At 42.4% G+C, this 14351-nt stretch overlaps 2 protein-coding genes across 2 annotated transcripts; one reads left to right on the top strand and one right to left on the bottom strand.

Moving 5' to 3' along the window:
- The first annotated feature begins 1601 nt into the window (after positions 1 to 1601).
- On the top strand, positions 1602 to 5438 carry LOC139391801 (large ribosomal subunit protein P1-like). Its single transcript, XM_071139355.1, has 4 exons — positions 1602 to 1817; positions 2445 to 2519; positions 2828 to 2930; positions 5316 to 5438. The coding sequence occupies exons 1-4, from the start codon at positions 1746 to 1748 to the stop codon at positions 5399 to 5401; spliced, it is 336 nt and encodes a 111-aa protein (XP_070995456.1). The 5' UTR covers positions 1602 to 1745; the 3' UTR covers positions 5402 to 5438.
- Positions 5439 to 5589: 151 nt separating this feature from the next.
- On the bottom strand, positions 5590 to 8370 carry LOC139391800 (focal adhesion kinase 1-like). Its single transcript, XM_071139354.1, has 3 exons — positions 7700 to 8370; positions 7329 to 7409; positions 5590 to 7191 (listed from the first exon to the last, which is right to left on the bottom strand). The coding sequence occupies exons 1-3, from the start codon at positions 7751 to 7753 to the stop codon at positions 6979 to 6981; spliced, it is 348 nt and encodes a 115-aa protein (XP_070995455.1). The 5' UTR covers positions 7754 to 8370; the 3' UTR covers positions 5590 to 6978.
- Between the last annotated feature and the right edge of the window lie 5981 nt (positions 8371 to 14351).

The raw sequence follows: 14351 nt of genomic DNA, 5'->3' as shown, positions 1-14351 counted from the left end.
CTCCTCCTCCTGAGCTTCTGCAGCCCTTTCTCAGGTAAACTGCTATTCATATCTATGAAATGTTTTATTTTCAATCCATGGTGATGCTGATTTCTGCCATATGGAGTAGTCTACTATTCTGATCTTTTCATGTTGGAGCTCTTGCATTGGTTTATATCATGTTACTTAGTTCTATAGGTTGTAGGTCATTTCACATGAATTCATATCTTATAATGTGATTACTACAACAAATACACTTATTTAGGGCTTAGATGGAGAGCCAATTCCATTTTCTAGCTTTTTCAAATAATGTTTTACGTTTCATTCTGAAAGTTCTCATACTGAAACTAAGTCGACAGACCAACTGCACAGCATTCCATTGGACTGTAATGTTTATGTTATAGCTGAAACAAAAACTACCTGGAATACTTTCCATTCATGTTTTTGTCATTTGCCACACCAGTTTTTAGAAATTTGGAGAAAGATTATGTTGTTCATATTTAAACTAGATGCTCTGAAGTGCTATGTGTGCAGCTCCACCACAACCAATGGCACATGCAACCAGTCATCCCAAACCTGCCAGGCACCCCTTGATACCTGCATGACCACTGTGGACACATTTGGTGAGAGTACTTGGAAACCTAAGTGACACCAATCACAGTAGCCTAATAGGAGTAGAAATGCATTGATCCCATGGAGAGGGGAATTGATAGGGGAATTAATATATGAAAAAGTGAAGCTTATTTATTTGTATGGTAGTCTATTCCAGACCATACCTAGTGAAAATAACCATACCTGGTGAACAGATTTGAGAATTTAGAAGTGTGTGTATATACTACAACCCCCCGAGGTACCTTATTGCTATTATGAACTGGTTACCAACGTAATTAGTGCAGTAAAAATAAATGTGGTATACGTCAGCCAATCAGCATTCAGGGCTCGAATGACCCAGTTTAAAATAGTAAAGATGCATTATTTCCCTTTTTCATCCACAGGCAAAATAAAGGCCATAGGGAAGTATTGCGCCAGTGCAAGGACCTGCCAAGGAGCAGCGTCAGGGGCCTCAGTGGATGCGAATGGCAATGGGAACCAAGTCACCTGCTGCTCCAGTAACCTTTGTAACATCAACGGAGCGACTGGTGTTGGGCTAAGCACACTACTGACTCTGGCTGTGTGTTTTAGCCATGCTGTGCTCAGCATTCTCTGGCTCTGAGAATTAATGGCTGACCTCATAGCATGGGGGAATTCAGGCATAGCCTGCCTCCAGCACAGTAGGCAACAATTTCACTTAATATTTACAGTATATTTTATTTACCAAACTAATACAGCGCTCATATATATTGTTTGTATTTATATTGAATTAATGTGACAATGTGGTGCGGTAATAAAAGGTATGTATTTTATTTTTATGGCTTTGGCTGTGATGTTTTGTATTGTGTTAAATAACTGTGGTAAATAGTTTGGCCCTATGTGAAGAGAATAAACAAAGATGAATCTTTGGTAAAAAATAAATAAAAAGTTAACTGGTTTTATGTTTGCTCTACAACTGGTATATATTTGCATTGACTCCTCCCATAGAAGTGACGTTTATCAACATATAAACACATGTCCCGCCCTTTTTCATTCCCTTTCCGCTAAAGTCTAAGTAGTAAGTCAACGTGCCTAAGGTGCTTGGTTCTTCTTTTGAAGCTAAGGCCCTGAATCCGGCGACTAGCACAACCAAAATTAGGCATCCGACGCCCAAACTATAAAATATACATAGAAAGATGGCATCTGTATCTGAACTCGCTTGTATTTACTCTGCCCTCATCCTCCACGATGATGAAGTCACGGTCACAGTAAGTCCTGCTTTCATTACCAAAATGGCGCCTTCGTTGGCCTCTGTATCTAACCAGGCAGATTTGGAAGACTGGTTCTTGTCGTTAGTGCCGAGGTAGTGTCTACGTGAATACGAAGTGAGAGTACGCTAGTTATATAATTGCCGGTAACTGTCCAAAATGATCGCTTACTAGCTGGATAGCTTACTAGCCGGCAATGTCAGTAGTTGGCTAACATGCTATCAGTTAACGTTAGTTAGCCAGTGCCGCAGCCACCATGAGTCTTCTATTCTAGCCAACAATGTGCTGTTGCTTGAGGCATTGCTACTCTAGCCTGCAAACTAGCTAACCCCGGTGCCTTAGTAAGATCTGTTTATGGCAAATTGCTAGCTAACCAACGTTGACTATTCGGCACATTTATTTGCCCATATCTTCTTGGCGCTAACTTGAGCATGTTAACGCTGGTAAACGGTCACGTGAATGCGATGAAGGCAGCCACCAATGGCTGTGGTTTCTTCCCAGTCGCCAGCTTACTTGTTTACTAACCTGACAAAGGCTAAACAACACCAGTCTGTCTGATGGTAGTTTTGGCTTCATGGTTGTAGGGGTCTGTGATGTCTAATCTAATATTTATCCATGTGTTTGCAGGAAGACAAACTGATGGCTCTCATCAAGGCTGCCAATGTGACGATTGAGCCTTTCTGGCCCAGTCTGTTCTCCAAGGTGAGTGAAGCCCTTTTCTCCATCACCTTACACATAAACAACAGGGTTATGCATTTGTTATTGGGGAATCCTCTGTGGAGCTTCCAATTTATTCCTTCAGTGTCATCCACACATTCCTTCATATCTATGGTGTAAGACCTTCCGTCTCTACTAGTTTACTGTGGTGTGTGTGAGAGCTGCTTTTAAAGAAATCAGTGGCGATGCCTCTTAGTTGCTTTCTGTAAATGATTATACTCAGATATGTGGTAGTCATTTATGTGTAAAGACTACACTGTCTGACCCTATCCTGCTTCCTGTATGTGTAACAGGCCCTGGCCAGCGTAGACATTGGCAGCCTGATCTGCAACGTGGGTGCAGGTGGTGGAGCTGCACCTGCCGCTGGAGGCGCTGCACCTGCTGCAGACGCACCAGGTAACGAAGGCCTTGTTTGGACAGGGATAGTATTATTAGAGCAGTTGGTTGCGTAATTATTTTGTGATAGAAACCTGGAAGTTTTTATTCAAGGCGTGAATATATTCATGTCTAGACTAGAGGTCGACCGATTAATTAGGGCCGTTTTCATAACAATCGGTAATTGCATTTTTGGATGCAGGCAGGCTGACAGGGTAAGTTGCTAGCAAGCATTAAACTTATAAAAAAAACAATCAATCTTAACATAATCACTAGTTAACTACACATGGTTGAGTTTATCTAGCTTGTCTTGCGTTGCATATATTCAATGCGGTGCCTGTTTATCATCGAATCACAACCTACGTCGCCAAACGGGTGATGATTTAACAAGCGCATTTGCAAAAACAGCACTGTCGTTGCGCCAATGTGTACCTAACCATAAACATCAATGCATTTCTTAAAATCAATACACAAGTATATATATATATTTTTTTTTAAATCTGCATATTTAGTTAATATTGCCTGCTAACATGATTTTCTTTTAACTAGGGAAATTGTGTCACTTCTCTTGCGTTCAGTGTAAGCGGAGTCAGGGTATATGCAACAGTTTGGGCCGCCTGGCTCATTGCGAACTGTGAAGACCATTTCTTCCTAACAAAGACCGTAACTAATTTTCCAGAATTTTCCATAATTATAACATTGAAGGTTATGCAATGTAACAGCAATATTTAGACTTAAAGATGCCACCTGTTGGATAAAATACAGAACGGTTCCGTATTTCACTGAAAGAATATACGTTTTGTTTCCAAAATGATAGTTTCCGGATTTGACCGTATTAATGACCTAAGGCTCGTATTTCTGATATTATATTATAATTATGTCTATGATTTGATAGAGCAGTCTGACTGAGCGGTGGTAGGCAGCAGCAGGCTCGTAAGCATTCAGTCAAACAGCGCTTTCCTGCATTTGCCAGCAGCTCTTCGCTGTGCTTCAAGCATTGCGCTGTTTGACTTCAATCCTATCAACTCCCGAGATTAGGCTGGCAATACTATAGTGCCTATAAGAACATCCAATAGTCAAAGGTATATGAAATACAAACGCTATAGAGACAAATAGTCCTATAATTCCTATAATAACTACAACCTAAAACTTCTTAACTGGGAATATTGAAGACTCATGTTTAAAGGAACCACCAGCTTTCATATGTTCTCAGCAAGGAACTTAAATGTTAGCTTTTTTACATGGCACATATTGCACTTTTACTTCTCCAACACTGTATTATTTAAACCAAATTGAACATGTTTAATTTATGTGTTCATTCAGTGTTGTAATTGTCATTATTATATATTGTCTAGACTAGAGGTTGACCGATTATGATTTTTCAACGCTGATGCTGATTATTGGAGGACCATAATCAGTCAACCTCTAGTCTAGACAATTATATGCTACACTGATAACTCGTGCTTGGCTGCCAAATGTGTAGATGTCCCCATATTTAAATTGAGTGTGATCATAATCTTTATTTTAGTGATCCACTTTCAATGTCCCTCATGAAAATTCCCCCAAACCTGCTGTGAGCTGCTGAACAGCGCACTGCACTAGAGATGCATTATGGATGACAAAGTGAACTTGCCATTTCCAAAACGTTCAGCTCGGTGGAGAATTGGGGATGCACTTTTAGAGCCCAAGTCTCATTAAATAGGCCTAGGCACAGTACTTTTTTGAATATTTAATTAAACTGATGTATTTGGTGATTAACTTAAATTAATTAACAATGTATAGCTTTGTTGATCCATATAGGCCATTCGTATGAAATGTATGCGCAGCATTTATTTTCTTGCTCAAACTGCATGCACCTGTCAAACTAATTTTACACTCCTACCATGTAAGAATTGACATGGCAGATTCGGACTGGACTAAAATTAGATGTGATGTGTATTGTGCTTGTGCACATAATCCGTTTTCCTCATACAGCCCTCCCGGCCATTCTCCCGGCACCAAAGCTGCCAGTCGTAGCATATTCTCAAATGCCCAATAAAAATACATTAGTCATTAAGCGGTATAGGAAATGTGTTCAACAGTAGACATGTCCCAAAACTCTGCTCATCACTACTCAAATAGCCACTGTCTGTGTGAACCCTGAGCATGGTCTCTTGAGCCAGCGCTTAATTCTGTTACGCCCACGACGAACGTCTCTGGTGCTTGCAAGCCCCCGCCAGGCCGGTGATAGTAGCCTGATTTTCACTACAGCAGTGGCTTTCCCTTTATTTACCCAGTTTGTCACCAATGGGTTTATTTCACCTAAATCAGACATTGTGGTAATTTGTCAATTTAATTCCTGTTTTAACTTGGAGGATCTTTCATGGTACGTGTACTGATGCCATACCTTGTTTTCCTGCATTACAGCCAAGGAGGAGGAGAAGAAAGAGGAGAAGAAGGAAGAGTCAGAGGAGGGTTCCGATGACGACATGGGCTTCGGTCTTTTCGACTAAACCAGTTTTTGTAACAAATAAAATCAAAGAAACTGAACTGGCAATATGTGGTTTCCTTTGAGCATCTTGGTTACAAGAAGTGTGCATTATGGGATCACCTGTAAACAATATAATCTAATGGGAGGAATAGTTTACCCTTTGAAATCAACACCCATTATATTTCACAGCACACAAGGAAAACATACTTCTGAAGACGAAGAACGATACATTTTATTAGTTTAAGGAACTGTACAGGTTATTCTTCCTGAGAATAAGTTATACCCAAAACAAGCAGTTTGAGATTGTACACATGATAGGGACATTAAGGTCTAACAGTCTGGAGAGGCAGAATCTGTAAACCAGGGTCATTCATTAGGCACCAAACAAAAAATTTAACAAGTAGGGACTACCTGAAGTTGTCCATTAAGTGACGCTTATTTTCCATTGCAAAATGTTTTGCTACAGTGTGGCCTAATGAAAATGACCCAGGCAATGGGGTTGAAACCAAAGAAGCAGAAAGGTTTAACTTGGGGCTCTATTCAATCCGTATCGTGGAAGTTCAGCATTACTGGGGCGGCGGGTAGCAAGTCGCTCTGGATAAGAGCGTCGGCTAAATCTGAAAATACATTTCTATTGTGCAATCTAACGCTTTATTGATCCTGATTGAATAGAGCACCTGGTTTAAATATACAAAAAGTTTGATAAGGGAATGGCTAGCAATGGGACAGGTTTTTATTTTAACTGTATAACTGCCAAACTATTGGATGATTCAAATCATTTGGCACGTGATAGTTCACCTTCACTGTGGAATTTAAATGCGCCTCCCATTATAACATTTAAATCCCAGAAATGCTGAAAAATATCTTTATTTGTATATTTACTATTAGTTAACTTAAAAAGTGGCATGTGACATGTTTGGTAAAACAATGTATTTTTTGTATATTTTATTATTCACTGTGTCGAGAGGTGCCTGAGTCTAAGAGAATGAAAAAATGAATCATTCTAGTGGAGAGTGTTGGGATGAGCATTATATGCTGTGATACTGTAGGATAGGGAAGGTAAGTGTTTCAACATTGATCTCTCAGAAACACAATGTTAATCATTACCATTTATAGCTTGTAGTTCTTCAATGGATCAGATGTTCCAGTTAGAATATAATCTATTTCCTCATCTGTGATAATTAGAATTATTAGCCACCTGGAAGAAGACATCTGACGTGAGCTGAACTTCACCTCTGGATAAAAAAACAACAATCTGCACAAACGAGACGCAGCCAGATCTAATTAAACAAGAGTTTGTATGTAACTGATCTCCAACCATCCAGGGATCCTGGAGTGCAGCGACAGACAAAACACAAGTCTATAAAAAGTTTTTAGGAAGGGGGTGGAAGGGTACGATCAGGTCAAGTGTCCACTTCGGTCTCTGTCCTGTAGTATCAGGAGCTCTGATCGAGGTGTGAGCTGAGCAGTCTTGACTTGTGACATTGTGCAGTCTATGATTGCTATGGGAGCTGAAACCAACCAGCTCTATTTCCACAGCAGACTCGCTTCCCTCTGTTATATCTCTTCCATGCCCAGGGAGCTAGGAGCCGGAGGGGGCTAGTGTGACCCCCGGGACTGGATCATCTTGAGTCGGGCCTGGTCGATGACGTCCAGCAGGTTCTTGGCATCCACAGCCAGGGCATGTGCAGCAGTCAGCATTTGTTTCTTATAGTCCTGCTGCAGGCTGGTGAGGACATACTGCTGGGCCAGCTTCATCTTGTTGATCAGCTCGGCCAGGTCAGAGTTCAAGAGCTTCTGGGCCATCTCAATCTGCAGAGGAAGAGACAGACAGGAGTTAAAGAATAGACAACTGTCTTTTGCATAAACGTATTTTGTCCTCAGACAAACAGTCTTGAGTATTAACAGACAGGCAATGTGTTTATTTGTAATGAAGAGTTGTTAATCACCTCTCTGTGTGTGCTTGCTGGTAACACTGGTATGGTCTCGTCCACTGTGGCCAATAGGGTTCTCAAAGCTAGTCCCACCTCCTGTGGAAAAAAAGAACCAGGATATCAATCAAAGCTGCAACGGCTGAGAAATCAGTGTCCCTCAACAAGATAAATAATACCATTCCCTCTTGAGGAATGATCACCAACATATGACAATGATTCAACAATAAACTTATCATTCATGTCCTCTCTAGCTCAGTTTGAAGAGCATGGTGCTTACAACAGCAGGATAGTAGGTTTGATTCCCAGGACCACCAACATATAACAAATGTACTAAGTCACTTTGGATGATCGTGTCTGCTAAATGGCTTATATTATTATAGCCTTACCTTGACCATTGGGACGTACTCCTCTGGAGGGGCTGGCTGGATCTTACTGGACATCTCTATAACAGCCTTGACCAGGCCTGTCACGTTCTCATACACCTTGTCATTGGAGCGGTCCAAGTTGGCCGTGGGGGGAGGGCTGATCTCCTGAGGCTGGATCTACACACCACAGAGATGGAGATGAGTTGGTTCACATTCAACATAGTGAGGGAAGTGAATCTTTCTCCTTCCAATAATTTGTGTGATTCTACAGTGAATCTATTATGATAAAATGTGTGATTATGCTGATCTAATGGGACCCAATTGAGTGTCATTGTTCTAGAGAAAATAAGCTAGGTGATTTTGTCTGACTTGATGTTTGATGAGTGCATGAACAGAAGTGTTCCAGCTGCCCTACCCACTGGAACCACAAGGTGGTGTAAAGCTAAAATGGTTTTGTTTCTGTAACCACTAGCAGCCAGCAATTTATAGATCAATCAAGTAGTTTACAAAGTGAACACTAGATGGCAGTATTTGCCAGAATTACTGTAACTCGATTCACAATATGAGAGCATACAATCTCTGAACATGGTTGTGAATGACGTATGATGAATTGGACAACACAAAACAGAGATCTAGACAAACACACACTCACACACGCCACGGTCCAGAGAAGAGGCAGATGGTGGTGTACTATAATCTACAGTTAGTAATGGTAACTATGACTACACAGCCCAACATGCATCACACCATACCACAGGGAAGAGAGTCATCAATGGAGGCCTAAATATATTTATTATTTCTCCCGCTAATTCATTTGACATTAGTACTGTGACTGACAAACAAGCCAATAGTCATTTGGTCATTACTGAAATGACTGCCACTGAATACTAGAATGATTTGCTTTGTTTATGGCTTTCTTTGCCAAGCCTCACTGGTTTTAGAACATGGGCCTGGATGAAGTGGCCCCATCTGGAGTAGTCGCCTCTAGACACTGATCTAAGACCAGTTTGTGTTGCCCCCTCTAATGGTTACGGTTAGGATTCAGGGAGAGTAAAGTGATCTTAAGGCCAATGCCACTATGCTGAGAAGGTTTGATGACTCCTGTACAGTGGTAGAGAATGTGTTATCAGAGCGCTCCCTAGTGGTCAGACAGTGACTGACAAACACAGAGCTCTTACCCTCCAGGGCTAAAGGGCAACAACAGTAGGTTGGTGCAGAGGCAAAACAAGGGAGAGAGAGGGGAGAGGGGGATGCAGGGAAAACAGAAGAGAGAAAGGATTAACACTGCAGAACAGAAGGCAAGAGGCAAAGCATGCAATGCATCAACACAATACAAGCAGATAGGGTCGTGTTCATTAGGGCACACCGTTTTAAAACACTTTGCAATGGAAAATGAAAATGGGTATCTCCTGTTTCAGTCTGTTTCAAGTGATAAAGGTCTGAGTGCTAGTTGGATGTTGCAGTGAGAAAAAGATCAAAAGGTCTGCACTCTTTCGCTGGGCCAACTGAGCAGGGAGTCTAAAACCTTTGATCAAGCATTTGATTCAGGATCATGATCAAAAGACGGTGAGAAGGGAGCTTTGATTTCACTGGGTTCTGTCTTGTTAGGAAGCACTGTGTTTTCCTTGGGCTTCTCTATACTCCACTGTACTACAAGCCTCTGTTTTTTTATTTTATTTTTAATTTGACCCCTTTTTTCTCCCCCATTTCGTGGTATCCAATTGTTTTTTTTTGTATCTTGTCTCATCGCTACATCGCTACAACTCCCGTACGGGCTCGGGAGAGATGAAGGTTGAAAGTCATGCGTCCTCCAATACACAAACCAACCAAGCCGCACTGCTTCTTAACACAGAGCGCATCCAACCCGGAAGCCAGCCACACCAATGTGTGGAAACACCGTGCACCTGGCAACCTTGGTTAGCGCGCACTGCGCCCGGCTCGCCACAGGAGTCGCTGGTGCGCGATGAGACAAGGATATCCCTACCGGCCAAACCCTCCCTAACCTGGACGACCCACGGACCTCCAGGTCGCCGGTTACAGAGCCTGGGCGAACCCAGAGTCTCTCACAGCTGACTCTGCAGTACAGCACCCTTAACCACTGCGCCACCCAGGAGGCCCCACAAGCCTCTGTTTTAATTGGGGTTTATTTTCAGAGCTAGAAGAAGAGCAGCCTCGCTAAGGGTCTCCTTTCAAACTGCCTGCTTGGAAAGTTACGAGAGAGAAAAAGCACTCTCCCCATTCCAACAGTCTTCATTTCACTGTCTTCTCTCGAAATGGACGGTTGTTGCATAACTAGGATCCAAAATAAAAGCCCAGAAAGTGTGGTTTTACCGTGGGCCTTTTCTGGGCCGGCTTGGCAGCGTCTGTCTGGGTGGGGCTGTGTGGCAGAAAGGTCACGACCCTGGTGGTGTAGGGGTGGATGGTAGAGTCAGGGTGGGAGGATCTTTATCTAACCACCAACCCCCCCCCCATGAGAATGATAGCTTGCCAGGAAAAAAACTGCCTTTTATGTTTTGGGACAGTCATTGTATATTTTAGATTCCCATGGACAAGCATGGTGCTGGGTATGTACGGTGCATTTGGAAAGTATTCAGACCCCTTGACTTAATAAGGCTGTAACATAACAAAATGTGGGAAAAGTCAAGGGGTCTGAATACTTTCCGAATGCACTGTACATGTAAGTGTATGTGTGTGAGTCTTGTGTAAGTGTGTGTATCCACTGGTGTCTTTCGTGTGTATTTCTATATCTGTCCATGTGTCTAAGTACCATCTCTGTCAGAGAGATGGGCTTTGGGTTGTGCTAGCCTTGCTCTGTGCTGTCTGAGACTTGGGAGGGGGAGAGACGGAGAGAGAGGGCTTCAGAGCTGCGCTGATCTAGGAGCCCCGTTCTGTTCTGCCGACTAGGAGCAACTTTACCCGCCTGGGCTCCTGGTGAACCAGGGGAAATACTGACATGTTTTCAGAGCTTTTCCATTCAGATCCCATTCTACTCTGAATCTGGCTATAGGTTCAAGTTCTCACAGCTCTTGAATAAACTGAGAGGACGTATTTTATGTAAGAACTTATAAAAGGAAGTGGTGATGGCCAGGTGAGAAAGAGAAAGCATGCTTGAAACAGCTGCAGCAACTCATAGCAGTCAAAAGCACATGCATTGTCTCAATATTGAAGTAATGGTCTCTTTCTCATACAACGTCATGGAGGTGGTTCAGACACTTCCCTGACCATGTGACCTAACCAGGAGAAACTCTAGGCCCTGCAACTCCTAGGTATGAGTCATGTAGTCTGGTCCCAGATCTATTGTGCCACCTTGCCAATTCCTAGACAGCCTCCTATGGGAGTTGGCAAGATGGCACAAACAAATCTAGCACCAGGCTAAACCAAGCTATGTTTTGTGTAACAGTGACCCTTGAGTAAGACATTAAGACAGTGTTGTCTTGTTGCTGTAACGGTGACCCTGGAGTAAGACATTAAGACAGTGTTGTGTTGGTGATGTGTTGCTATGATGGTGACCCTGGAATAAGACATTAAGACAGTGTTGTGTTGGTGATGCGTTGCTATGATGGTGACCCTGGAGTAAGACATTAAGACAGTGTTGTGTTGGTGATGTGTTGCTATGATGGTGACCCTGGAATAAGACATTAAGACAGTGTTGTGTTGGTGATGCGTTGCTATGATGGTGACCCTGGAGTAAGACATTAAGACAGTGTTGTGTTGGTGATGTGTTGCTATGATGGTGACCCTGGAATAAGACATTAAGACAGTGTTGTGTTGGTGATGCGTTGCTATGATGGTGACCCTGGAGTAAGACATTAAGACAGTGTTGTGTTGGTGATGTGTTGCTATGATGGTGACCCTGGAATAAGACATTAAGACAGTGTTGTGTTGGTGATGTGTTGCTATGATGGTGACCCTGGAATAAGACATTAAGATAGTGTTGTGTTGTTGCTGTAACGGTGAACCTGGAATAAGACATTGAGACAGTGTTGTCTTGTTGCTGTAACGGTGACCCTGGAATAAGACATTAAGACAGTGTTGTGTTGGTGATGTGTTGCTATGATGGTGACCCTGGAATAAGACATTAAGACAGTGTTGTGTTGGTGATGTGTTGCTATGATGGTGACCCTGGAATAAGACATTAAGACAGTGTTGTGTTGGTGATGTGTTGCTATGATGGTGACCCTGGAATAAGACATTAAGACAGTGTTGTGTTGGTGATGTGTTGCTATGATGGTGACCCTGGAATAAGACATTAAGACAGTGTTGTGTTGGTGATGTGTTGCTATGATGGTGACCCTGGAATAAGACATTAAGACAGTGTTGTGTTGGTGATGTGTTGCTATGATGGTGACCCTGGAATAAGACATTAAGACAGTGTTGTGTTGGTGATGTGTTGCTATGATGGTGACCCTGGAATAAGACATTAAGACATTGTTGTGTTGGTGATGTGTTGCTATGATGGTGACCCTGGAATAAGACATTAAGACAGTGTTGTGTTGGTGATGTGTTGCTATGATGGTGACCCTGGAATAAGACATTAAGACAGTGTTGTGTTGGTGATGTGTTGCTATGATGGTGACCCTGGAATAAGACATTAAGACAGTGTTGTGTTGGTGATGTGTTGCTATGATGGTGACCCTGGAGTAAGACATTAAGACAGTGTTGTGTTGGTGATGTGTTGCTATGATGGTGACCCTGGAATAAGACATTAAGACAGTGTTGTGTTGGTGATATGTTGCTATGATGGTGACCCTGGAGAAAGACATTAAGACAGTGTTGTGTTGGTGATATGTTGCTATGATGGTGACCCTGGAGTAAGACATTAAGACAGTGTTGTGTTGGTGATGCGTATTGCTATAATGGTGACCCTGGAATAAGACATTAAGACAGTGTTGTGTTGGTGATGTGTTGCTATGATGGTGACCCTGGAATAAGACATTAAGACAGTGTTGTGTTGGTGATGTGTTGCTATGATGGTGACCCTGGAATAAGACATTAAGACAGTGTTGTCTTGGTGATGTGTTGCTATGATGGTGACCCTGGAATAAGACATTAAGACAGTGTAGTGTTGGTGATGTGTTGCTATGATGGTGACCCTGGAATAAGACATTAAGACAGTGTTGTGTTGGTGATGTGTTGCTATGATGGTGACCCTGGAATAAGACATTAAGACAGTGTTGTGTTGGTGATGTGTTGCTATGATGGTGACCCTGGAATAAGACATTGAGACAGTGTTGTCTTGTTGCTGTAACGGTGACCCTGGAATAAGACATTAAGACAGTGTTGTGTTGGTGATGTGTTGCTATGATGGTGACCCTGGAATAAGACATTAAGACAGTGTTGTGTTGGTGATGCGTTGCTATGATGGTAACCCTGGAATAAGACATTAAGACAGTGTTGTGTTGTTGCTGTAACGGTGACCCTGGAATAAGACATTGAGACAGTGTTGTCTTGTTGCTGTAACGGTGACCCTGGAATAAGACATTAAGACAGCGTTGTCTTGGTGATGTGTTGCTATGATGGTGACCCTGGAATAAGACATTAAGACAGTGTTGTGTTGGTGATGTGTTGCTATGATGGTGACCCTGGAATAAGACATTAAGACAGTGTTGTCTTGGTGATGTGTTGCTATGATGGTGACCCTGGAATAAGACATTAAGACAGTGTTGTGTTGGTGATGTGTTGCTATGATGGTGACCCTGCAATAAGACATTAAGACAGTGTTGTGTTGGTGATGTGTTGCTATGATGGTGACCCTGGAGTAAGACATTAAGACAGTGTTGTGTTGGTGATGTGTTGCTATGATGGTGACCCTGGAATAAGACATTAAGACAGTGTTGTGTTGGTGATGTGTTGCTATGATGGTGACCCTGGAATAAGACATTGAGACAGTGTTGTCTTGTTGCTGTAACGGTGACCCTGGAATAAGACATTAAGACAGTGTTGTGTTGGTGATGTGTTGCTATGATGGTGACCCTGGAATAAGACATTAAGACAGTGTTGTGTTGGTGATGCGTTGCTATGATGGTAACCCTGGAATAAGACATTAAGACAGTGTTGTGTTGTTGCTGTAACGGTGACCCTGGAATAAGACATTGAGACAGTGTTGTCTTGTTGACTGTAACGGTGACCCCCTGGAATAAGACATTAAGACAGTGTTGTCTTGGTGATGTGTTGCTATGATGGTGACGCTGGAATAAGACATTAAGACAGTGTTGTGTTGGTGATGTGTTGCTATGATGGTGACCCTGGAATAAGACATTAAGACAGTGTTGTCTTGGTGATGTGTTGCTATGATGGTGACCCTGGAATAAGACATTAAGACAGTGTTGTGTTGGTGATGTGTTGCTATGATGGTGACCCTGCAATAAGACATTAAGACAGTGTTGTGTTGGTGATGTGTTGCTATGATGGTGACCCTGGAATAAGACATTAAGACAGTGTTGTGTTGGTGATGTGTTGCTATGATGGTGACCCTGGAATAAGACATTGAGACAGTGTTGTCTTGTTGCTGTAACGGTGACCCTGGAATAAGACATTAAGACAGTGTTGTGTTGGTGATGTGTTGCTATGATGGTGACCCTGGAATAAGACATTAAGACAGTGTTGTGTTGGTGATGCGTTGCTATGATGGTAACCCTGGAATAAGACATTAAGACAGTGTTGTGTTGGTGAT

The sequence above is a fragment of the Oncorhynchus clarkii genome, chromosome 32 (assembly GCF_045791955.1).
Source record: "Oncorhynchus clarkii lewisi isolate Uvic-CL-2024 chromosome 32, UVic_Ocla_1.0, whole genome shotgun sequence".
Taxonomy (NCBI): domain Eukaryota; kingdom Metazoa; phylum Chordata; class Actinopteri; order Salmoniformes; family Salmonidae; genus Oncorhynchus; species Oncorhynchus clarkii.
The sequence above is the reverse complement of the archived record's forward strand: the minus strand, read 5'-3'. Positions and strand labels throughout refer to the sequence as shown.

Excerpts from the sequence above, each read along its gene's own strand:
- LOC139391801 (XM_071139355.1), top strand. The coding sequence starts at position 1,746 with ATGGCATCTGTATCTGAACTCGCTTGTATTTACTCTGCCCTCATCCTC. Across the intron at positions 2,520-2,827 it reads GGCCCAGTCTGTTCTCCAAG|GCCCTGGCCAGCGTAGACAT; the intron begins GTGAGTGAAGCC and ends TATGTGTAACAG. Across the intron at positions 2,931-5,315 it reads ACCTGCTGCAGACGCACCAG|CCAAGGAGGAGGAGAAGAAA; the intron begins GTAACGAAGGCC and ends CCTGCATTACAG.
- LOC139391800 (XM_071139354.1), bottom strand. The coding sequence starts at position 7,753 with ATGTCCAGTAAGATCCAGCCAGCCCCTCCAGAGGAGTACGTCCCAATG. Across the intron at positions 7,410-7,699 it reads AGTACGTCCCAATGGTCAAG|GAGGTGGGACTAGCTTTGAG; the intron begins GTAAGGCTATAA and ends TTTTTTCCACAG. Across the intron at positions 7,192-7,328 it reads CAGCAAGCACACACAGAGAG|ATTGAGATGGCCCAGAAGCT; the intron begins GTGATTAACAAC and ends CTTCCTCTGCAG.